Source organism: Arctopsyche grandis, chromosome 4 (assembly GCF_051622035.1).
Source record: "Arctopsyche grandis isolate Sample6627 chromosome 4, ASM5162203v2, whole genome shotgun sequence".
Taxonomy (NCBI): Eukaryota; Metazoa; Arthropoda; class Insecta; order Trichoptera; family Hydropsychidae; genus Arctopsyche; species Arctopsyche grandis.
This window is the reverse complement of record NC_135358.1, coordinates 34646926-34673543: the sequence shown is the minus strand read 5'-3', so window position 1 is coordinate 34673543 and position 26618 is coordinate 34646926. Positions and strand designations below refer to the sequence as shown.

The window sequence follows — 26618 nt, the reverse complement described above, 5'->3', positions numbered from 1 at the left end:
TTTGCTTTCAAAACTCATCATAAATTTTACTGTTATGTATTTTATAGCATTTAAACGATACAAGCAATATGACGTATGTAAATATTTATATGAATGTATGACTTTGAACAAACGAGCATATTTAAATCAGTATTAAAGTGAACTCGGCAGTTTCAAATCGATATTTTTCCGACTTGAATATTTAAAATTCTTGTGTGAATTTATAATATTTGCGAGTAGCCAGCTCGCCAGAGCTTCCACAATATTTCCTGTGGCGGTTCCTCTAGGGGCCATTAAGACGTGCATATCTTTTCCGGTGGTACGTGCTGAAACTGGAAAGAGCCCCTGTTCACTTACCCATTCTCCGTAATGGCCGCAGCCTGCATTGCTGCATCCTATTGCCAAATTGCAAATATTTATGGCAACGTCTTTGGTAAGCCGCATACGCCATTACTTATCCACCATGTGAGCATTCAGATAACGAGCCTTCAATTCCGATGAAAATTCATCCGATCTTAAACACATAATATTATACATGTATGGATGTGTATTTGAAACGTGAGGTTGATTTAAATTAAATTAATGCAAATTGAATTTTCTCGATGGTGTGACATCGGTTGGTCCAGTGTGAATTTTCAGGACGAGTATGGCGGTGACAGGTTTTGTGCGAGTTTAATTCGAATCCTAAACAGGCGTCTTGGTCGTTAAGTGATTAAATTTATGCGTCCCTTCCGGTGGCAAGACGGCTTCCGGTTTCGCGAACGTCGCTGATCAAGACAACACTTTTGAATGTCTCATCCCCCACTCGACCCGCCCCCACGCCCTCCCCGCGACCGGAACTTAACCCCACCTAACCCCCGGAGCTAACTACACCTTATTTAGATTGTAATCCAGCGGCGCATTTATCGCATAATAACCTCATCCGAGCTAAATACCCAAATGGAAAATGGGCGAAAAATCTGTTTGGAAGATGGAAAATTTGTTATGATTTTTAATGGGATGAATTTTTAAGCTTCTGCATTTTGTTTTCAAATTTAGTCATAATGATATTATACGTAACATATATATACATATATATCTCCGAAGTAATACGTATTTTGTTTAACATCATTTACAACATCCACTGCTGGAGCAAAGCCTCTATAACACCCTCCCACTCGCTTCTGTTTTGCGCAACTCTAATTCATCTCACCCCACACATCTTAATTTCGGTCTTCTCTTTTATATTCTCTCGGGTACCATTGTAGCACTTCTATTTTCCACCTTTCGTCAATTTTTCTAGCCGTGACCCTCCTATTGTCACTTCAATCTCTTCAATCTCTCTACTATATCCACTACCCTCGTCATACTTCTCACCCACGTATTCCGCTTCCTTTCTTTCCTCATTATGCCGAGCATTCAATGTTCCATACTTATTTGAGTGTGAAAATTGAGTTATTTATGCAGTTCTGTTTCTATTTTCATATTCTATTAAAAACTTTTCAAAACACGATTCTTTACAATGTACGAAAGTTTTAACTTTAATTTCAAATCAGGTTAAATTTTTTTTTTCAAATTAACAGGGAAAATTAAGTGAAAGGATTTTACAATTTACAGACAGTAACTGGTAACTGGACACCAATTATTAAAGATTAGCATTTTATATTCCTCCTAATTTATAATGCTGTTCTGATTAATTGCGCTCAAAGGACACAACATGAAATATCACCATTATGCTCCAAGGACGCGATAAGCTTAGGTTAGGCTATATTTTTTTTTAGATTACATCGCTAGAAATAGTCAAAAATTTTGTTCTTTACTGTAGTAAAGTAAAAAATTCATAAAACTTCTTAAAGTCTAAAATATGAATATGAATAATAAGAACACAAATATTCTAGTATTCTAAAAAAATATCGTTCGTGTTTTCTCGAGTTAAAATAAAAAAGTATACAATTCAGACGTATTTGAATTGCGTCTACCTTTTAACGTTTCCAATCCGTCAATGTCACCTCTGGTAAAAGCTTTCATGCACAAACTTTTCTTTTGATTCGATTTTTAAATATTTTATGCAACTTAACAGTGCAACGCCAGTCGCCGACACACAATAAAATCGCTATCTAGAGTACGTGCTCGGAAAGTACACATTTCGAAGAAAAACATAGCTATCAACTGTCAGTCGGAAGTTTTATCTTCGTTCCTAAAAATCCGACCAATTTTCCAACGGGTGCGATTTTCACTATGGAGTTTTCCGAGTGGCCACACATCCGGTGGAAATGTTTAATAAGAAAAACGGCCTCTCGGTGGGTGGTGCACCGAACCCGTAATTATGAAACGGCAGCGGCTCTCAAACTGTACCAAAGACCGAGATTGCCGCTCGACACGCCACGTCGGCCATATTTAATATTTCCTACTTCCGCTCGCTCGTGCTCGGGGAAAACCTCGACTTACAGATTCGGCACAGTGATAAACACCTGAAACAGGTGTATTCCTTCGTGAATATATTAAATACATAAATTGCGAAAATTGCTCAAGTTTCCCGCTCGACGAAATCTAACACCGACTCGTGAAAAGCCCTTTTGATAGTCATTTTTCGAAACCAATTTTGTTCGAAAGTTCTCTATACACATAAATAGTCTTAGTTTTAGTCCTCTTCTTAGAGTTGGACAAACTTTGTCCTGTTGATACTTCGTGACAGATTTTTACCCTAATGACATATTTGTCTCGTTTTTTAATATACACCATTTTCATACTCCCAGAAGTATTCCTCTTCAATACGACGACATTTATTTGACTCCGGTCTTAATTCAGTGTCCTTTTTCATCAAATGGACTACTCATCTCGTTTTATGAACGTACTAACGTATTAAGTTTGTCTTCTCATTAAACCAAATCACGCTTCATACTTATCTTACTAGATTTTATGCTGAATTCTAGTAGTGGCAAAGTTTTGCAACTGTACATAATTACTGGCAAAACATAAATCAACAACTTTCTTCGTCATCGTCCTCTTATTTATTGCCGAATTTGGTGATTATTTACCGTACATATAATATATCCAACTTCATTTCCATTTATCCTTTTAATTTTTAGATGAATTTTCGTTTTCATATTTAGTATATTATTCGCTCTTAGAAAAGTAGTCATATTATCCACCGATTTTATATTTTTGTCTTCCAACTAGTTGTATAATTTTCCATTCATTCTTCTTCTTATTTTTCTTCCTCATCTATGACTGTTTTACACGTTAAAAATAATTTTATCCCCACAACTTTTTTAAACACTTTATTCAGGATACGATCTTCAGACATCCGTAATAGTTGTTTTAATTAATTTAACCGATTTTTCAATTTACAAAGTTATCATTTTATTTAAGTCTTTATATTAAAAAATTATATTTAATCGTTATAGTTTTTGTCCAAAACTTTGTTTTTTATATGTCAATGTATATTTTGAACTATTTATCACTGCCATATCCCACTGCAAATGGTATTATTACATCAAATGACTTAATTAACTAACATCTGTCGTATGAGTCAACGCGTTAAGTCCTCCTGTGCTTCAGCGAGATGAATAAATGGTGTTATTTTTCTTAAAGAAAAACAACACTCGAAAGAGACACATTCTTCTTTCCCCCTTATATAAAAGCGAGCTGAATTTGAAATTGGATTTCCTATACCTATATATGTATGTGTATTTGAAAATAGAAAGAGTTTTATCGAGTAATTTATTTTCACGAGTCTTTTTCGCCGCACGTGGCCTCACATTTCGTGTTCCAGTATTTAGCGCTCGTAAAAGAAAATCTCGATTTTGTATTCCGAACTCAGAGTCGTATTTTCTTTATTACGAATTGCCTTCGATTGTGTGCGAATATCAAACATAATATTTACGGAATTCAGCCTTTGGTGATCAGATAAAATTAGCCGATCGGATCAGCGGAGGTCATTTGTGTGAATCATCAATTTATTTTTGGTGCATTTATGTGACGAATCAGTCCAGTATAAAAAGCGTGTTGATATTAATTGCGTACATGTCCGTGGTGCTTTTTTTGGTACTGTGGTTGTTCATGTTTATGCATTTTTTATCGAACAGCGATGACCCATCGAAAAAGCGTGTTTAAAAATACCCAGATCCCATTAGGTCTTGTTAACCGGGACCTCATGGTGATAATTACGAGCGTGAATCGACGAAAACGGGTCTAGATGAAAACGCAACACCCGCTGTTAAAACAATGGGAGGTGGGAATTGTATTATGTTATTTTATGAGAGCATCGGAAGATTCCACGTAAACTTTTTGATATCCCCCATCTTCTCGTCTTCCTGGCGGAATCATTTAATTCCAGGCACGTACCTGTTCTGACATAAATAATAACTGGAAAAACTAAACACTTGAGAGGGTACACATTAAAGGATTTTTCTTAAGCGCGCTTTTCTAAAGTAAATTTATTTAACACTATTGATTTATGATGCTACACATTATACATATGTAGCAATCTAATGGAGATGATGAAAATTCTCACATATTGACATTCATAAATGAACTTACATAGATAAGAAATTCAATCTCATATATACTACATCTTTTAAATAAATACAATCTCATATATACACGCTTTTGTGGACAATTTTAAATTGTTTTTTATCCGATCAATCCTATTTACTTCTATGGGTCAATAATCCCTTTCTAATGATGTGTTCTGTGTCTCAGCTTCAGCCAGTCTGGGGGACCATTTAATTAATCCAATTTACTCCCAAGTTCTAAATGCTCAAAGACTTCAATACAGTTTCTTAATACATGTATAGTGGTGAGAATATATTTTTTATATCATTATATAACTTTTAGCATGTATGTATGTAAGTTTTAGTAAATGTCAATTGTCATATCATTTGAAGATGTGCTTAAATCTTATCATGGTTTAATTGTACGTACATATTCTATAATATTATAAATGCTAATATTTTATATATTTACCTAGTTTATACAGTCATCTTTTTCCTCAACATAAACTAGACTTAAGGTTTTGAAGAAATTTCTCATATCAAAGTTTAAAAATTTTAAATGAAATGTATCTCGACTTTGATAAATCTCATTTATGGGGTGAAATCTTTAAATTTAACCCTATATACGCTATTTCATCGTTGTACACATAAGTAACTGACAGTTTGAATAAATATTCATCTTCTAAAATTTTGTATGACCTTCCTATATATTAATATATTATAGAATATACTAATCAATAGACAAACCGTTGAAATATGTCTACACTTTTCAATTCTGGTAGATTCCTATCAGTTTAATTGGTTAAAAAAATAATTCCCAGTATCAAAAAAATTAATACATATCAAAATCAGAGGTCTCCAAATTACGGCCTCTTTTTTGTCCGTCCTACAAATCATTCTAAGAATCTCTAAAAAAAACATTGATAAATAAATATATATTCAATTTTGGGTTCCTCTTTGAATCTTAGTATATATGCGATATGTAATTCATATGTGATTTTGAAATACACTGTGAAATTCATAATTGAGAGTACTAAATGTAATTAACTAAATGTGTAATATTGAGAGTAAATACTCTCAACTGCATCAAAACTTCCTCGGGTTGCATTTTTGTACTTCCAACCGATGCCCTTAAACATTTGCATGTATATTTATACACATTATAATTTAAAACTTAACGAATAAGTAAAAAGTACCAACATACATATGTACGTATATGCTTAAAATACACTTCTTTCTCCGTCACACATACAAATGTATCGGTTTTCAAAATTTCATTCGACGAAACGATATCGGGCCGGAAAAACCATCGACGAAAATCCTTAAAAGATGTTCTGGCAAGGCTTAGAAAGCCTTTCTTATTCTCCCCCATAGTCTCGTACAACCTTTCCGTAAAATAAACCTCGTATTATACGAGACCGCTTCCTTACTATGACAGGCACGTTCTTCGGATCGCACTGGACAGACGGATATTAATTTGAAAACCGCATATCCCACACTGTACCACCTGCCCATTTGATATTATACAAATGCGAGTTATTCAAAGTATTATTAAAATATATAAAAAGATTAGATAAGATAAGAAAAATATATAAAAAGCGACTTGAAAAGTTTCCACGCAAGTATTCAGATAGCGTAATGCAATTATGGCCATTTACATTATTACGATGCAACTTTTATGCCTTGGAGCGTTCCCGAAACGAAGATTGATCTTCCTTTGGGCGTTATAAATTTTCTCAAACGCACACTAAACACTTTTCGAGGGTAAAAATATTTATGACTGTTTCGTGGGGTTTAACGTGGCTCTTGCCGCGAAAAGTCTGCCGCTCCGTTGCGAACTTCATTTAAATATAACGGAAATTAAATTCACCCTAAAGTATGTGTATATCAACGAGCTTTAATTAAATATAATAAATATTTAAATGTTTTATATTTTATGTGTGCGTCGTTGTCAATTTTACCGCCGTCATTACTCGTAACTAAGTCGCGTTTAATCCCGAATAGGCTTGCAGATTTAACGACCCTTTCCCGGATTAATTGAGATTAATCTGGTAAGGTGATGTCATAAAATGCAATGGTTTTGTCGTAAGTTCGCCACGATATCGCCCCTTTATCTAAGTCGTGTTTTCAGTTCCGAAATTATACATTTCGTATAAAATTCGATAGTATTTTCAGAAGACGCTTAACAGATGAAATTCTACTCGCATCTGGTAAGTATAATAGTAAATGTTCCGTTTATATATGTATGTACGTTGTAAGAGCTTTATAACTTTGTGATGCTTATTTCGATTTCTTTATTGAAATCTTCGTTCGTAGACGTGAACCGTTACTTAATTGGGTCAATAACTGAACAATGTTTCATTTGAATTTGCTTTGTTTACTGAACAAACAATTTCATACCAATTAGAAGTTGAATCGATCAAGCGGAAATTTTGTTACTGTGTCGTTTTTTTATTTTGTTTTGTTTTGTTTTGTAGAATTATACGTCTATGGAAATGTATGAATAAATCAGTGGCGTGCTCTGAAGCGTTATCATTCATATCTTTTATACAGAAATGTATATATTATATTAGAGAGAGGGCAAAACGGCATCGAAAGAACCGAAACTGCCATAAATCACGGTTTAGTTAAGATTTGAAATAAAACTCTGTTCCTAATGACTGGTTGCATTTTCCTTTTAGTGACCCCATTCGTGCCATGTGTCAGCGTTTGTGCTCCACAACTATTATATAATACAGTAGTAAAACTACTGAACACTAACATTTTCAAACGTTTGCTCAGATTTTTATTGCTCACTAACCAGGTTATATTACGAGAAATTTCCAGGAAATGTTGCTAATTGAATTTCTCACGTAAATGAAAATACCATACATATGTAGTTGCTGTTTTACAAAAATGTTTATCTACATACATATGTCATTGTTTTCTCGTACATTTGCTTTATTAATATCATCGAATTCACAATTGTTCCTTTTAACGAAAAATTTCATAGCCAGAGATGCTACGACAGATTTATTGATATATAAATATAAATAAATGTCTTGAATGTTTCTTTAACATTTACATACTTAATTGTTCAGTATGCTTTTTTAATATCGGTATAAACGAAAGAAAAAAACGGGGATTTCGGTAGTACCGGATTGTTTTTTTTTTAATTACTTAATTGGTATTAAAAAAAGGCACATACGCTCGATAACCCGAATATGGCTTGCACGTTTCCACATATTTATAGAAAAATATGCCAAATCCAAACAGTCATGCTGTGAAGTAGGTACGGCCCAAGTACAGGGTTAATTAAAAATAAAAAAAATAAAAATTGTCACAAAAGGGATACAATTTCAACTATTTAAACTGCAGAAATAAAACTATTTTACACTGAAATCCCACATGCATAAAAAAAACATTTAATCCTTGACAATGAGATTTCTTAAAAGCTTTTATTTTTTTTTTGTATTTTCTGTTTATACTTGCTTTCGAAAAATATGCGCATCGGTCGTTTTCGTAGTTTTTAGCCATGGAGATATTGTTTAAAACAATTAAAATGTAAGAATTGAAAAAAAAAAACGATGCATCGGTATTTTTTTTTAATACCGGTACCTCATCGTAGGTCGAGTTTTAAGTTGAATTAAAGTGCATAACAACATCATAATTTGGCAGATAAATTACTAATCGCTTCAAAAAGTCTACTTTCAATAGATTATATATGAAATTTATGAGACTTCATTTAAATTTTCCGTATAGTTTTAAAGCAATACTGCAGAATAACTATAAGTCATCAAGCCAGCTAATTATTAACAATACAAAAAATCAATCTTCTTCTATTCAACGTTACACATACATAAGTTTGCGAAATGTAATCTCAAATTTGAAGTCGACATATTTTGAAGTTTTATCCTCTCGAAAAGACGTAGTTCCAAATTAAAATCTCGTTCAAAATTTTGATATATCAAATAATGTACTTAATGCGATAAAGTTGTCGGATGTATCTGCACACGCACTGACCATCCATCAGTGGTAAAGCAGGCACGATTCCTCCACAAACCATCCCCACAGTGTGTGAGAGGTGGGATGGGGTGGTAGTTTTATAGTCAGTCTGGCACTTAACTTGAATTTATTGCAATTTTTGAGTTTATTCGCATTCAAGTCTAATTTGCAAAGCATTCCACTCGGCACAACTTGCTTAATAGCGTCATAATGCGGTTCCGCTCATAATGAACTTTTCTCTTAATATAACCTCATATATAATATTTTCACATTTACATATGGTGCCAAGTGCACAATGGCGTAGTTTGAATCGCATGAAAACATTTATAATTCTGCTTCATTATTTTTAAGTCGCTAAGTTTTAGATCTGCAGACGAATTGTTAACATACATATGTATGTATGTATGATCTGAATTGTACGTTACTTTTATTCAATCAAGTTGCATATTTATTTATTTAAATATGTACATTAATTTCTAAAATAGGTGCCATTACAGGTTGCGGCAAACTTTTGTACATAAATACTAAACTTTATTATTATACATAATACATTAGTTGAAAATATTGAATAGTGTAACGAATAAAATAATATTGGCCATTATCAAGATATAATATTATATTATGTTGAAATATCATGCAAACTCTAAATAATCTGTATTTAAAAACATTCCATAAAGATTAACCTATTTAAAGTAAAATTTAAAGTTTTTTTTTTATAATTCTGATCCATTGAATACGAATATGACATTGATAATTTGATTTGTGACTTTTAAAAGGTTTTTATTATTCATAGATTATGTTCAAATAGTGAATATAATAATATGCAATGAAAAATATTTGTATTAATATTTTAAGTAAATAAATTACCTCAAATTTAAAAAGAGATATTTCTAAGACTAAAAAAAATAGTATTAAAAACTACTATACTGAAACATACTCATAAATAAATAGCTCTAATAGCTTAGATGAATATTTTAATAGTATAAAGAACGGGTCCAGGGGTGGGTGGGTGATAAGAGCAATTCCTCCCCCCTCCCTCTCCCCATGTATGGGAATGAAGTTTCTCCAAGCGAACAATTTTAAAAAGCTTCTAGACTTACCTCCACGTTTTCTCGATCTTTCAGCATCCGATTTGTTTCCGTGAGGATATCTGAAATAGCAAGTATACAAATTTTCTCATTGAGCAGCTCAAAGAGAACATTTGTATACAAATTCAAACGTTAGGGCCTCAAAAATTAAATATTTCTATTAAATGCAATCGCAAGAATCTCACTTTGGAAGGTGGCAACGGGAAATAGACTTCATTTAAAGATACCATATTTTATACTTAATAAAACAAACCTCCATACGTTTGATATTTATCGTATATAATATCATTGAAATTAGTTTATTATCAAAAATCTAGTTACCCATCAACATATCGTATAGAAGATTGTGTAGATATTTATTGATTTTATTTTATTTATATATACGGGATAGAACCCGTGATCACACAATTGAAAGCATTAAATGCTAACCATTGATATACATATGTATGCTGCTGGTTTAAGTTTGTATTGTATTTATTCATTTATTTTTCCAAAATATCGCCCGCCCTTGAAAAATAGTACAATATTCATATCTTAATTATGTAGTTTTATTGTTTTTTAGATATAATCATGAAAATCCTGTAATTTAATAAGTAGAATTGAAAAATGTGTTTCACTAATTACGAAATTTTATCACAATGAGCTTTTTTCTCTTTTTCGTTAATTTTAGCGTGCATTTTACACATGCATATGTATTTACGATCGACTTTTACGGTTTGCGTGCTGTGCTACCTGTAAAACGAGCAGAATGAAAATTCATAATGGCACCCCAGGCACAATGGTGGCCAAATTAGTACATTTCTCACCTGCTACGCTTTCAGAGAAAAATATAATAATTTTTATTACTTTATTATCAAGTCGAGTGTACGTCGAAACCCTTACGTGAATTTGTGTAATGAGTATTAAACGCCACTACAACATTTCACGTTCATAAATCGCACGATACGCAAATTTCAAACCTGGTATAGGTATATACATACATACATACATATATATTCAATGTTCTATTTCTTGTCCGAACGATGTATTATACATATCCTCAAATTTGGCACAGGAATAGGGGAAACATCCCTAACCAGAAATAGAAGGAAACCCACGCAACCAGACACGCTCTGTCTAATAAAAAATTCAATCATCCCCGTCTCAGGTGAAAGGACACGTGTCTATATGTCCCTCAACAATATACACATACATTTTCGTCTGTGAAATCCCCTGAGAACACACATCCATATATATGTACGTGAATTCTAGTCCGAAACCTCGGTATATGTATAAAATTGGTTATAACGTAAAATTTTCAAAAAATGCTTAGTCCATAAATTGGTTAGTAAATATTCTCTCAAAAGAATTTCACGAATTATATATGTATATGTATGTATATATATGTATATGTATATACCAGCAGCGGTTCGAATCCCACTAGTAGCTGTTGGCCAGACCTTGGCTTGTGGCTCCAGATCGATCGTATCCTTTCAGAGTTTGTCAATTTTTATGATTTTCATTGAAACGGTTCCTGTAAATCGGCATCTCATTTCCTCTCTCTCTTGCAAATCTCAAGTTATTCAGCGTCTTGACCTTCGCCAATTGGATTCTATTATAAAATGCTGCAAAAATTTCTCCATAAATCACTGTGGATGTATATTGCTTGTATTGTATATATTTAAGTGCACTCGTTGCTTTCGACCGATCTGTAAAGACGAGTGTTCATGGTCTATGAAATAAAATAAAAATAAAATTCAAAAATGGACATACAATATCTGTGAACCAAGCCAACGATATGATATGCATGTGACACACAGTGGTAGCAGTTTTAGCGCGTGCTGGCCGATTACCGCCATTTTGATCCTTTCCAATCGGTCTTGCAAATCTCAAGTTAGAATTTACACAGATTACCAATCTGCTTTAGATCGTCGACTTTAGAGAGTCTTTAATTAATATTATGTATTAGATGTATTATGAGAATTTACAAGAATTGTAAATAGGTTTTTGAGCTCTTTTTCCTATTATGCTGTACATTAACATTAGAATAATATACTACTATGATTACTTACAAAATTAAATTAAAATTGTAAAATAGAAAATGATCAGTACATCAGTAGCTATTAAAATAGATAGAAGATGTATTGTGAACATAATTTCGTAATAATAAAAAGCATTTATAAATAAAATCAAAAAGTTTGCATATTGCCTTAAGAGGGCTGGATACCCGAAACCTAACATTTGTTGCCGTTCCTTTCTTCGATATATATATTGAGTGAATGTATATATTGAGCGAATGCGACAATATATATCAATATATATATATATATATATATTGAGTGAATGAGACAGTTGCGCTTCGACCAGATAATACGTATTTTAAATCGACAAAATTGAGGTTTCGTATTCTATAGTTTTCTCCTCTGAAACTGGACAAATTTAAAAAAAAATTTCATCATCGGTATGAGAAAGATATTTTATATGTTTGTGTGTTCATATTTTTTATGAATCAACCTTTAAATAAGCACGCTGGACTCTTTTCGTGGGTGTAAAAAAGAGGCGATTTTATAGATGTTTGGCTAGCTCCTATAAAAAATAACTAATCAAAAAAATAAAACCACAGAAATATGCTAATGGTGGATATCCATAGCATATTAAAAAATAATTTCTCTAGTGCCATAATTGAGGAAGGGAGAAGTGTAATACATTTGTATGGACAAGGCGCTGGTGTGCAGCCCTCTTAAGGTTCGCAAATTTCTATAATAAAATGCTGAAAAAAATTCTCTATAGATGTCACTGGGGATGATATTTGTATGAATTCGCATTGTAAAAAGTGTTTTCGTATTAGTTGTATTATTGTGTTTTATCTGTATTGGTAGACTCGTCGCTTTGGAGCGATCTGTAAAGGCGAGTCTACATGTTCGATTGATATAGAATAAAATAAATATATAATATATACATATGTGTATGTGTATGGATGCGATCGTCCTGTTGTACTTTGATAGGATCGATCGGATGGTAAACAGTTTAGTTTTGGCACGTGCCGATTACACAGATCGCGCGTGTGAGTTAATGAAAAATACATGAAAGCAATTCGAGTGATATGAGAGAACTTTTCACTGCCAATATGGATTATTTCGATTCGTTTGCACGAAAGCTTGTATTGGATTCGTGTCACGTCTCTTTCGGTTGCACGATTAAGTACAAGGGGTTGGATAGGGATAGGGTTTTCTGTCCGTCCGACGCGTTCTCGCGTGGAAAACTTGTTATTTTTCATTTATCTGATATTGTCTGTTTTCGGTAATAATATTTTTCATCTCGGCGAACACCGACGTCCAATCCTCACAATATATTTTTAAATCGTTTTTTCACTTGATGAAATAATATTTTTATAATAACACTCGGTAATAATATTTTTCTATGAGTTCGAAAATAGTAAATTATGTTTATTTTTTTAGTATTTTATATTTATAATACAAATATTGCCTTTTATAGATTATTTCCTATCCTAATTGTTGAATTTCGTAGGCTTAAACAGTGACCTCTTGTGTTAATTGCGCACTGATTAGGGATCCCCAATATTCGCCGAATTCGAATATCGAATAAAAAAACAAGAGCTATTCGAATATATTAGAAAATTTAGAAAAAAAGGTAATTACATACATATGTATGTACATATGTACCAAGCATAAATTTTAATGAATCGTCTTATCATTGTTGCCATTGAATTCCACTTCGTTTTTACAGCCCAATAATAATTTCATTTTCTTTTTTCATTGTGATTTCTTTTAAAAATGTATATTTTGCCGGTGACTTCTTAAATATTCTTATTATTGTTTTCTAACATTTCGTAGAGATTATTATCGATCGAAAAGTGTATTTCTCTTCAAACATTTCCGTATTTAATGAATAAAAATCCGTTTCTTCACATGTAGACATTTCATCTTCTTCATTATCTTCATAATCGTCGGCTTCTTCGTCATCACTCTTTTCATGTTGATTTTTTGTATTTAGTTTATAAAAAAATATATACACGAATAATATTCGAATAACGAATGGTTGAAAAATCAGACGAATAATTAGAATACTGGAATATTCAAATATTCGATTGGGATCCCTAGCACTGATAGCACAGTCTTACTTGCATGTGTGTGAACAAGTCGAAATTTTACAAGCTTAATAATATTCCATTAGATATTAGAGCCCGGAATAGGAAAAATAAAAAGTTTCGTTAAAATTTTTAGCCTAATTTTCAAGAAAAAGTTGTCAAATATATAACTAAGATTAGCTTGTTTAACATTTGGCACTCAGTGATAGATAGCGAGTGACCAAGACTTATATTTTGTTTTACTTCCCCAAATATACTCAATGTAGAGTCTTCATATTTTATTTCTTCCTCATCGAATCTGTTTGATTCGAATTATGCTATTACGAAATAAAAATATTGATCAATGTCAACAGAAATAATTATTTTCGCGGGCAGCCCCTTGCACACGTGCCTCACAGATGCGGGAGAAATGGGGAATTCAGTACGCGCCGCGCTCAGCATACAGTGTGAGAATGATATCCGCCTTGAAATGACAATAAATTAATCATTTCTTTCACTTATTTTATATTATTCGACGTTGATAAAATCTATTCATACTAGACAGCAGTACTTGTCACTATAACGTATCAATTTGATGGAAGAACCGCTTCAATAATGAAATCAGATAAATTGGCAAACTCAGATAGGAAACGATCGACTTGGAGTCACAAATATCCAAGTATGACCAGCGGAATTTAAGATTATACTCATAATAAATTATTTTCAACCAAGGTCAGCTCACGGGATCAAACCCGGCGCCGCTCGGTGCTTCATATCAACGCAACCACCGAGCAACGCCACTGGCTCATGTTTTTTTCTCGTGTGCTTAGTTGTCATGGAACTATCAATTAATCTCATATATGTATGTATGTATGAACATACATATTCAATAGAATGTGTAATAAAAACATCGCAACATATTAAATAAACTGCCACTTCCGGTTGACGGATGCTCACCAAATTTTATAAATAACTTGGTGTTAAGTTAAAACTTCTAGATATTTTATTTTAAAACGAAAACCAACAGTCTTAAATCAAAACAGACGAATAATATATTACATTTCAAAAGACCAATAGTTTTCCGCTGGTAGAAATAAAGTAAAGGGTAAACATACTCGTAGTCACACATAAAATTTGGAAATTAACATAAGAAAAACAGAGAACTTAAGTAATTAAATGTAAGTATTGAATTTCACAATGCGTAAGATTATTCAAAAAATGTTTTTAGTATTTAGCTTGCTGAAATTTCTGTCGAATAAACCTAAAGGTTTCAGAAAAAAACATCGATTCTCTAAAACAAAAGTACTAATTCCGGTTGAGCTAAAAATATTTGAATAATATTAGGGTATAACATTAATAATATTGTTACGTACGCCGCGGATTAAGCGAATGAGAAATCCCAGAGACTATGTGACCGTTCAAGGGTTATCTGTTAACGGATTAACTAAGTGCTTGCACTTAGACCAACGGATATCTGTTAACGGATTAACTAAGTGCTTGCACTTACTTCCAGGATTATATCTGGACTCTAAGTGCATTTAGGCTAAACAATGACCGTTATTAGTCCTTTCTCAGAATCGGTACGGGGAGACCCAATGTCGTGGGAATACATATCCGAATACGTGACTATACAATAGGTAAACAGATAAGACGTTCTGAGAGATCTACCCTTTATAAGGCGGTACGTAGGCGATATCAGGTCATTCTGGACTGAGCACTGCCAGTGCGTGTATCTCCTTAATCATCAATAAATGCTGTGAAACGACTTCGGCCTTTTACTTGGATCCTCCACCCACCCCTACGCAACAATATCTATTACATGTAAAAAAAATTCAGTCTGATTTGGTTAGTGGTTTGGTACATACATAGATAATTGAATTAAAAACTTAAAAAAGAGGACACCCATGTATAAGGGGAGGTACCTTTTCCGGTCAACTTAAAAATTAAAAAAAAATTAACGTCGTATCGATAAGGATTTCAGTGACCGATACTAAGTTTCAGTTCGATAGGACGAACGGAAAATTTCATCTATTGTTACTACGTACATACATATGTACATAGATAAAGTAAAAAGAACACGTACTAAAAATTACATAATATTTCAGGTTTTGAATTGAATGGAAACTCATAGCTTTCAGTATTGCAAAACTTTCGTAAAAAAGTTTTCAGCAAAGTTTTGGCAAACTTAAGCTAGTTCGCCTGCTTTTGGCATGTCTGGTAAAAGTATGAGCTCGGTCCTTGAGCGTATCATGAATTTCAACGATTATGTCACAACTCTCGTACAACACTATTTCTCGTTTAGCAGTTTCGTTATATTTATCTCAGACAATGCTCAACGTGAAATTTATATCGCTCTCGTTTTCATTCAGACCTTTCCCTATTTTACTCGGCGTCCCTTTTCCAGACAACCATTCATCATCGTCTTTGCTCGCAGATTTACATTTTTCTCCGGACGGGGAAACTGTTTAAACGCCGGCGTTCAAACATGGCTTGCCGATTTGTTTTCCTCCGATTTCGCTGATTTTCCGCGATCTTCATTCAGTTTTCTCAGACTGTGAACGATGAGAGTTCGTCTGTAAATGTTGGTCGTTCGATCTATATCTCGGCTTGTTTGTTTCCCCCCCCCCGAAAGCAAAGTCATCTTTTTATTGCATACGTTATTTTATTTTATATATATTGAAGCTTTCTTTTATTAGTTTCAACATACTTTTACGATAAGAGATATGACCCCGTTCATACAATTTATTTGCTTATATAGATAGAACATTTTTATGGTAGGAACTTTCTTTATTATTAGTTTTCAAGACTTACATATTGTCACTCAATCGTACATATTATATTATAAGATTGTTCCATTTCAAATACATTTTTTTTTGTTTATTAAAAAAAAATATATTGAAAAATTAATAATATTCCATAATTTTTTGTTTCATGAAATCCTCCAGCTGGACTTAAATGTAAGTATAATATAATAGAAAATAATAAAACAGGAATGAGTGGCATTGCAACGCATGCGTTATTGTATGCATGCCCACGATGGTTTCTATAAAAAAAAAATGGGAACGGGAAATCAGGAATGAGTGGCATTGCATATTCGACTTCTCAATGAAATCGTTGCTGCTGAGTCTGAATGCGATATTTTCCACATTGATGAGCGTAGATTATCGGATATTATTTTAAAATATTTGTCTGGTAGTCTGCGCTCATCATTATTTTATAGTATGAGTGGAATTTTTGGGGTTTGGTGCAAACGATCGACAAGCGCCAGACAGACTGGACCACAGATTAACTGGATGGCTGCTTTAAACGCAATTCTCGACTTCACGAATGATAGATTGCACATCAGATGACGAGTAACCTTTCAATGTGCACAGATGCAATTATTAAAATTGAGTTGGATCTGTCTGGCGAGTTTAATAAGGCAAAATTCGGAACTAAGGTATCAGAAGTACAGAACGTATACAGGGCAGGTATGTCGGGACTTCGGGTAGATTTCGCTTAATGTAAGTGCGAGCAGTGCGCACGCATAAGGTACACATGTCATTAATCTGTGGTTCAGTCTGTCTGACGCTTGTCGATCGTTTGCACCGCATCGGAATTTTTGATCTACTCCCTTCCATTTGGGCCTCGCAGGGATATTTTGTATTTGTAGCTGGTTCTTATTAATTGGAACAGGCTGTAGATGCAAGACATTCCCTTTGTATTTTATTACATGAAATTTTCATTTATCCGCTACTATTTTAATGTTTTATTGTTTTTTTTTATTATTTTTAAATGTTTTTTTTTCTCATTTCCTAGTACATATGTATCCTGTTATATGATCTTTTTTTTGTAATTTTTTATCTTATTTTTCTGATTTTGCTTTTTTTTCTATGTATTATTATTATATTAAAATTATTATTGACTATTTTTCAGATACCGACAATCAACGTGTTATAATTCACGTGAAGGATATCAACGATGAGCCACCTTACTTCATCAACAGACCGTTGCCTATGCAGGCCGTGGTTCAGCTCAATGCCCCGCCGAATACACCCGTATTCACACTTCAAGCCAGAGATCCAGACACTGATCACAACATCCATTACTTCATTGTGCGAGATAGAACTGGTGGACGTTTTGAAGTTGATGAACGTTCTGGTGTCGTTCGTACCCGAGGAACTGATCTCTTTCAACTCGATATGGAATACGTGCTCTACGTCAAAGCAGAAGATCAGGTTTTGCAATCTTTAATGACATTGATGTGTTAGTTATGTATGTATATGTTAAATGTATTAAATTTCGTATAAACACTGTTTCAGAGTGGACGAGTCGACGAGCGAAGATTTCAATCAACACCTGAAGAACGTCTTTCCATCGTTGGTGGTAAACGTGCACCACAATTCTACATGCCCAACTATGAAGCAGAAATACTAGAAAATCAAAAGAAAGATTCAGAGTATGTTACAGTATTTTTAAACCACATACATATATGTACATAAATCATAATTTTTGTGAAATACATATGTATATAAACATATAGAGATAAATTTAAATGCTTTTATTTGCATGTATTATTTATATTTAGGTTGTTACAAATATTTATATCTGAATGACATAGTGGTAGCTAAATAATTCAATTGGTCTAATAATAATTAATTATTGAACCAGCTGGATTCAATCTGTCTATTCCAAGCTAATTTTATATTGTCATTACATTGTTCCAAGCTAATATGAGTATTTTATATACTCCAAAACAATAAGTATTCGGTATTGCTATATCCTAATGTGTTTTAATTAATGTTCCAGCATCATATCAGTCAAGGCGAAGTCATTTGCTGATCGTGAAATTCGGTATACGTTGAAAGCTCAAGGACAAGGAGCTGGCACATTTAATATCGGGCCTACTTCTGGTATTGTGAAATTGGCTAAGGAATTGGACTTTGAAGATTTGCGTCAACCTCATGTGTATTCACTGGTCGTCACCGCCACCGAAGACTCGGGAGGTTTCTCTACTTCCGTAGAGGTTATATTAAATTTATTGATAAATATCAATTGATTGTCTATTAGGATATTGTATAAAATTGATGTTTTACATTTTAGTTAACCATACGAGTGACAGATGTTAATGACAATGCGCCAAAGTTTGAATTGCCGGATTATCAAGCTCACAACGTCGATGAAGATATTCCTTTAGGTACGAGCATTCTAAAAGTGAAAGCAATGGACTCAGACTCCGGAAAAAATGCGGAAATTGAATATCTAGTATCAGGTCAGCAGTTATATTAATTTTAGATTAATGAATTTTGACTTTTGTGGTATTTTTTTTTATAGAAATTAATTTTGACGTTTCTGTTGAAATTTTATACCGCCATCTATGTAATAAAATAAAATTTTTATAATCTTACTCGAATATGGTTTGAATCTTGGCTAAAATTTTACACATTTTCAAATGAAATTTAATAATTTTCAGATGACCACTTCAGCGTTGATTCCAGTGGAATAATTACCAATAATAAGCAGTTGGATGCTGATAATAACAATGCATATTATGAATTCGTTGTAACGGCTAAAGACAAAGGCGAACCTGCTAAAACTGGAACCGCAACCGTAAGAGTATACACTAAGAATAAAAATGACGAAGAACCGAAATTTTCACAGCAAGTATACACGCCAAATGTGGACGAAAACGCTGGGCCTAATACTCTCGTAACAACTGTAGTAGCTTCAGATAAAGACGGAGACAATGTCCGTTTCGGTTTCGTCGGCGGTGGAACAAGTTCCGGACAGTTTGTCATAGAAGAGATCACTGGAGTAATTAGATTGCACAGCAAGACTATTTCTTTAGATAGGGATAAGTATGAACTAAACGTGACTGCACTCGACGATGGTGCATGCTGTGTGAACGGAGATGCAACTATCCACACTTCCACCGCTGTAGTCGTTGTATTCATCACCGATGTGAACGACAATAAACCTATTTTCAAAGAATGCGGTAGCTACTATCCAAAGGTTGAAGAAGGTGCACCCAACGGTAGCCCAGTGATCAAAGTACATGCAACAGATGAAGATAAGGGTGTCAACGGACAAGTCAAATATTCAATTGTACAACAACCCAATCAAAAAGGCACAAAATTCACAGTCGATGAAGAAACTGGTGAAGTATCAACAAATAAAGTATTCGACAGAGAAGGTGATGATGGAAAATTCGTTTCTGTTACTGTGAAGGCGACGGATCAAGGAGAACCATCTTTAGAGGGCGTTTGTTCATTCACTGTAGAAATTACTGATGTTAATGACAATCCTCCACTCTTTGACCGACAAGTAAGTTGTTCAATATTGTATATTGTAATTGTATTTTTTTTTTTAATAATAAAAATCAAATAAACACTTTCTTTAGAAATATGTGGAAAATGTAAAACAAGACGCCAGTATTGGGACAAATATCTTGAGAGTGTCGGCATCAGACGAAGATGCTGATAATAACGGAGCTATTGTTTATACACTGAGTGCTCCTTATAATCCAGGAGATATTGAATATTTTGAAATCCAACCAGAATCTGGATGGATTGTTCTTAAAAAGCCTTTGGACGTAAGTATCTCAATATTACGTACGATTATATTTAAGTCACGACTACTGGTGAAATATTTACTCGTTAAGTGTGTCATGAGGTGTGAATGATTAACTTAGTATTAAGCCACTATTATTACTTATATATATATTTAAGTAGATGAAGGAGCTTTTGAAATCAAGCATTAGCAGGTGATTCAATTATTAATAATTCTTATATCTGTACATATTTAGTTTTTTTTGCTACTAATGAACTAATGCTGGTTTTAATTGCGATCATCTTCCGAACACTTTGTAAATTAACCCGGAGAATCTAAGGAATACAACACGGCCAGACAGAGACGCCGACTCGTTAGGTAGCTTATTCCTTCCTTTCAGCACAATTTATTTCAGTTGCTGCCGGGCCGTGTAAGGCTAGGCAAAACTCAGTACATATTATATTATTATGATGAGTTTTATTTCTACGGCACCTCTTGCATATAACTCTTGTTGTTCTACTTAAAAAAATCCATGTATTATAAATAAAAAAAAAAAAACAACTGCTGTAAATATTTCACTGTCAACTTTTTATGTTTAGTTGTAAAACATGTACAGTTTACGTATATAAAACTGCACTTCTGTATATCCTGCGCACACATAGTTATTGGTTATTATTTTGACATAATTTTGGAGGGCTTACAGCTTTTGGATATACTTTTTTGTACGTACATGTTTTGTTACTAACTGTGATGATTTTGATTTTTTCGTCGGAGACGTCTACTACGTCTCCGTCTGTAGGGGCGCCGCCACTGCAGAAACTGTTCCGCCGCATTGGATGGCCACAGTGAGCATTGGCCAATTCTATATCATTTCTCTTGTAATTATTCTCACTATATCAGACGACATCTCATACATAATCAAAAACTCATAATACATACTGTATAATATATCATTTTGAATGAATATTTGGTGGTTTTGTTTTCAGGGAAGAAGGAGATGTGGTATTATATATATAATTATATATATTTGATGTAAAATATTTGTACATTGGGGGCAGTCAGGGTACTAACAAAACCTGTAAATGATAACCAAGTACCTTGACTGCCAGCCTATTAGTTGTGACATTATTCCTTCTGTGAAAGGGGCGACGTACTTTGTAATATATAAATCAGCCTAAATTTTTATAAACGTCCATCGTTTTTTTTTTATCTTCAAATTTTATTTCAAATGAGTGTCGTTCCATTGTAATTAGTGTACATGAGGTCAAGATAACTATATTTTATGACATCCTGACCTTCTCCCGCCATTTTTTTATGAGAATGCCAAGCTCCGCATGCAATTTGCCTGCTTTCAAAATTTTATTTTTTAGTTTAGTTTTAAATTGTACATTTTTTAAGTACTCGTACTTGCATTTTATTATTCCTTGTGTATATTTGAAACAATCTTGTAATTACCATCATCATTATTTTTTTTCTTTTTTTATTCTTTTCCAATGCACAATTGTTTTCTTCGGCATTGGCCACATCCAGGGATGTTTTCCAGTAAGTAGGTACTTGATTTAATATCAGTGAATATGTGGAAGATATGATTCCATATCTGCTTCAGTTGTATAGTGCGACTGAGGAATGATCGTTTCTTGTACAGTAGACATATTAGTAGACCCTGCCGGCTACGGCTTAATACGAAAGTGACAAAATTTCTTCTTGATATGCTTTGAATAATTCATTTTTTCACTTTTCGCTCGTACAATATCGTTAAACCTTGTGAAATATCATTCAATTTCTAGTATTCTACCGAGTACATGTATATATATGTATATTAGGAAGCAGATTAAGTGTGCAAGCTGCTTGTTGTAAAACTATTTGTTGTGTTTGATCATCAATTTTCTCAAATAGGCAGCCAGTTGGACTGCAAGGAAACGAAATAGATACATAGCTATTATATTTTCGCTTGTGTTTGCCTGAAACACTTATATATATAAACAGCACTCGCTTAGCTGCTTGCTTTTGACAACACACTAAAGTAACCTACACACTTATTTTGTCTTCCGATTGCTTTGACGATAGCCAATTATTTGGCGTGATGGGGCAAGCGAAAATAAAACAGCTTTTCTTTGCTTTAAAACTACGTACTCATTTAAATGTTGCACATTATTTAATTTGCCGAATGTATGTATGTATGATACAATACAGAGTTTCTTATCCATTTTGAGCCGTGACCCAGATTAAGGTAAACACTTCGTCGCCTTGCGACCACAGGTGGGCGCTTGAGCTAGGTTCGAAATCGCCACGCGCCCATCCGTGGATACAATCCATACACTTCAAATGAAGCTAAATTAATTTAGGTTCCTGCACAACGACATCTATGAATAGTTTTTAAAACTTATAAAGTTGAAAAATCTGTATTATTATCCATCCGGTGTAGGATGACACTTACGCAAAAAGTATATGCTGTTCTTTTCACCCATTTAGACCAATGGCATTTTGCGCGTACAGTGTTCTACTGTCTGCACGAAATGCTATTGGTCGAGAGGCGGTGAGGGAGATAGCAATACGTTTTTCCTAAGTCTCTCTCTAGAGCGGAACAAGTATAGGTACAGTTTTGATTTGACGATCCAAAAAAATAAAAATAAATCAATTTAAACTTGAACAACACGAAACTTGACTGTGTTTTGATAGATCGTATCTAAGAACATTTTCAGGCTTTAATTTAGTTTTTGTTATACATAGTTGAAATTGATTCATAAATGTACAGTATTTTTCAAATTTTAATTCAGTTTGTTAGTCGTATGCGTACCCACATACATACGTATACAGATACATACATACGTATACATACATACGTATACAGATACTGAGCGTACGTACGTTACATATACGCCCAGGTATACATATGCATTCAAGAAACCGCATTAGGCGAAATCACACTGGGAAGAACGGAACGTCGTGTCCTTGGCTCCCCACTGTGGGGGTTCTCCTACATTTCTTCAAACATGGGATACATCGCTATCGATCACATTTATCCAAGCAAGGATAAATACAAGGATGAAATTTTACCGAAAACACTCCAGGGGGTGATTTTGGGACCGTGTGTACTTGGTGTGCTCTAAAAAAAAACCATGTGCCACGTTCCTTCCTGTGTGATTTCGCCCTCAAAGTATATAGACTCAAATATTGTAGACTAGTGTTGATTTTAACGGGTGGTTTCGGAAAGGAATTGATACACGAATTAAAATAAAGTTATATGTTATGCATAAATATTTAATTTATAGGCACGCAGGCGCACGTAATATTAATCGTAATAAAAAGTGCGCGCATTACGCGCTCACCAATCCAACCCGTTCGAAATGATGAGAAGGGTGTGTATGTGACGCTCCACACCCCCCCTTTCCCGCTACCACGCTTCCCCGCGTCTCGAATACTTTGCTCTGATTGGGTGTGTGTCTAAGCGTCTGCCACATACCCACATAGTCACATATCCACACACGTCGCGTCCGTTTTTATATATATTATACTAGTGTTGGGCCCGTTGATTTCAACGGTTGGTTTCGAAAAGGAATTGAAACTCGAATAAAAATAAAGTTAAAGATATTGAATCGACTGGTTTCGGAAAGAAATTAATGCACGAATTAGAAATTACGAATTATTATTATATGTCGTTGCAAAGGTGTTTTTATTGCACATAATCATTTGGCTTTATTTTGGGTAGCGTGCTTATAGGCTAAGAACCCCTGGTTGTGTGTATATAATATATGTATCGTATGTGATATTTTGCAAATAGTGAAACGATGTTGTGACGTAACGATGAATTAATTTTTCAGCGCGTTCAGATAGATATTAGTCGATTTCGCGTTTGACCCGCGGCACCGGCGGGGTTTACACGTATTTAGTGTTTATTTAGTAAAAGATGATGATTTTTGAAAATATTATGATTTCTTTGTAGCTTTTGCGTGAACGGTGACTGTGTGTATGTGTACTTACAAAAAAAAAAAAAAAAATCATGCCTGACATTGTTATACCATATAAGGCACACAGCATTAGTTGAACTGTCTTGATATGTCTTGATATTTCTCACTCGAGTCAATTTATCACAGATATCATTATTTGATGAAACGAGGAACAGTTAATTTTTTGTGTGACATTGATTGATTCGATTATTATTATTATTATTATTATGGTTATTTCTTATTATTATTATTCTTATGATTTGTGTTGAGTTGTTAGCAATCAGTGAATTATAAGTTATTTTTTTGTGGTTATGATTTTGTTTGCCCCCCGCTGACCTCTGACCCGTGTTCCCGCCGCTAGCGTGACAGGTACCGCTTGCGGGTGCGTGCCGCGGATCGGGGCGAGCCGCCCTCACACGCGGATGTGGACGTCGAATTAGACGTTGTTGACAGGAACAATAAGCCACCCCTGTGGGATGACAACACGTACGGCCCCGTTCACATCAAAGAGAATGTCACAGTGGGTACTGTAGTGACCTGCATAAAAGCGAGGTTGGTATCACGTGGAGGGGCGCGCGGTCGCGGATCCGCGCGCTGATGTGAAATCCGCCACCGCCGCTCGCCCACACACACCCCCCCTTTGCTCCCCTAACACTACTAACGACGTGGTTTTTTTTCTGTTTGTTTCCATTAACCGTTTTCCCGATAGCGAGAAACTTACAAGCTGGAGGCCATGGCACAAGATAAGGGCTTTCCGCCCCTCTCCAGAACCGTGGAGGTTCAGATAGACGTAGTGGACCGCGCGAACAACCCGCCCGTGTGGGACCACGTGGTGTATGGCCCCATCTACATTCGAGAGAACTTGCCCGTCGGGGCAAAGGTCGTGTCGGTCAAAGCCAGGTCTGTGGCCTCAGTGTTTTGCCGCACGGGCACCGCACGCAGCCCCGTCACTATATTTGCACGCAGTGTGGTGTGTGGCGTTACCAAAAACCAGATTATCCCCAACCCCAAACCCTCCCCCATTACATACATACATACTATATATTTGTTATACAAGATTTATTATACTCGTAGTCTATTAGATGTTAGAGAGCGTGGTTGGTCTGTGGTGCAAGCGAGTAAGTAACCCTCACTATTCCACCCCCGACCCCCCCCCCCCGACCCCCCCCCCGCCCGGCTCGCTGGATGTTGTTGCACCGTCGACACTCGACACGCGCACGGGAATACTACTTTTCAGTACTTACCTATTTATTATTACATATATACATACTGCTTGTCTGGTGGATGCTCCGCGTGTCGTTCTAAATGGTTACCTGACAACTCGTTCACAGATTTTCCGTAAACCGAGGATGCGCTCCATGCATTACGTATACGGCCATCTCTTTCTCACCCCGTTTGTTCACCGAGATCTCGTTTACTATGCCATTACGTATGCAGCCATCTCTTTCACAGACCGTCTGTTCACCGATAGCAGACGGTCTGTGAAAGAGATGGCTGCATACGTAATGGCATAGTAAACGAGATCTCGGTGAACGGACGGGGTGAGAAAGAGATGGCCGTATACGTAATGCCTGGAGCGCATCCTCGGTTTACGGAAAATCTGTGAACGAGTTGTCGTGTCACCGTTCTAAATATGTGGAAAAATTCGTATTTCAGCTCAACCTTCCGTCGGACGCGTTGTTTTATTTCAATCGAACGTCTACGCTCTCTCTTTTAGAGATCGCTCCAAAGCGATGGGTGTACTAATTAGATCATTTCAGGAAACAGGGCGAACTAGAAAGCTAGAGAGCGTAAAAAAGGTTCACCATACAAATGAACAATGATGTGTGCGCAGGGGATGCGGTGCATCCGCTCTAAAATCGCCAGACAAATTGAACGACATATTAACGGACGGCTGTTTTAAATGCAATTTTCGTCTTCTCGAATGATAGATTGCACATCAGATGACGGGTAACCTTTCGATGTGCACAGATGCAATTATTAAAATTGAGTTGGATCTTTCAGGCGAGTTTAATAAGGCAAGATTCGATAAGTTCCGAATCTTGCCTTATTAAACTCACCAGAAAGATCCAACTCAATTTTAATAATTACCATTTTAATAATTGCATCTGTGCACATCGAAAGGTTACTCGTCATCTGATGTGTAATCTATCATTCGAGAAAACGAGAATTACGTTTGAAGCTGCCGTTCTGTTAATCTGTCGTTCGTTTATCTGGCGATTTTAGAGCGGATGCACCAAACCCGTGCGCAGGATCGCGCCAAAGCTTTGTACTAATACAGATATAATAGTGCTTGTCTGGTCGTACATTTATTCCAACAATCAACGTTACTCATTTTCTCGAAAATTTTGAGTTTTCAGCAATCTCGGATTTCGCTGAATTGTATATAATGCTGCAAATTTACAAATTTGACCATAGATGTCTCTATAAATGTTAATTGATGTGTATTTACTCCTACTTTAAAAATAAATTCGATAATTCAATTAATATGAGCATTTCATACAATGCGAATTCATCCATAGTGACATGTATGGAAAAATGTTTGAAGCAT

At 34.8% G+C, this 26618-nt stretch overlaps 1 protein-coding gene across 1 annotated transcript in view; it reads left to right on the top strand.

Annotated features, from left to right (window-relative positions):
• CadN (neural cadherin) overlaps positions 1-26618 on the top strand; it is a 527291-nt gene that overhangs the window by 118151 nt on the left and 382522 nt on the right. Inside the window, exons 3-9 of the mRNA XM_077429937.1 lie at positions 17508-17809; positions 17894-18030; positions 18381-18597; positions 18675-18843; positions 19045-19895; positions 19972-20163; positions 24777-24967. Of these exons, the coding sequence (XP_077286063.1) occupies positions 17508-17809; positions 17894-18030; positions 18381-18597; positions 18675-18843; positions 19045-19895; positions 19972-20163; positions 24777-24967 (2059 nt within the window). The remainder of the gene's footprint in view (positions 1-17507; positions 17810-17893; positions 18031-18380; positions 18598-18674; positions 18844-19044; positions 19896-19971; positions 20164-24776; positions 24968-26618) is intronic.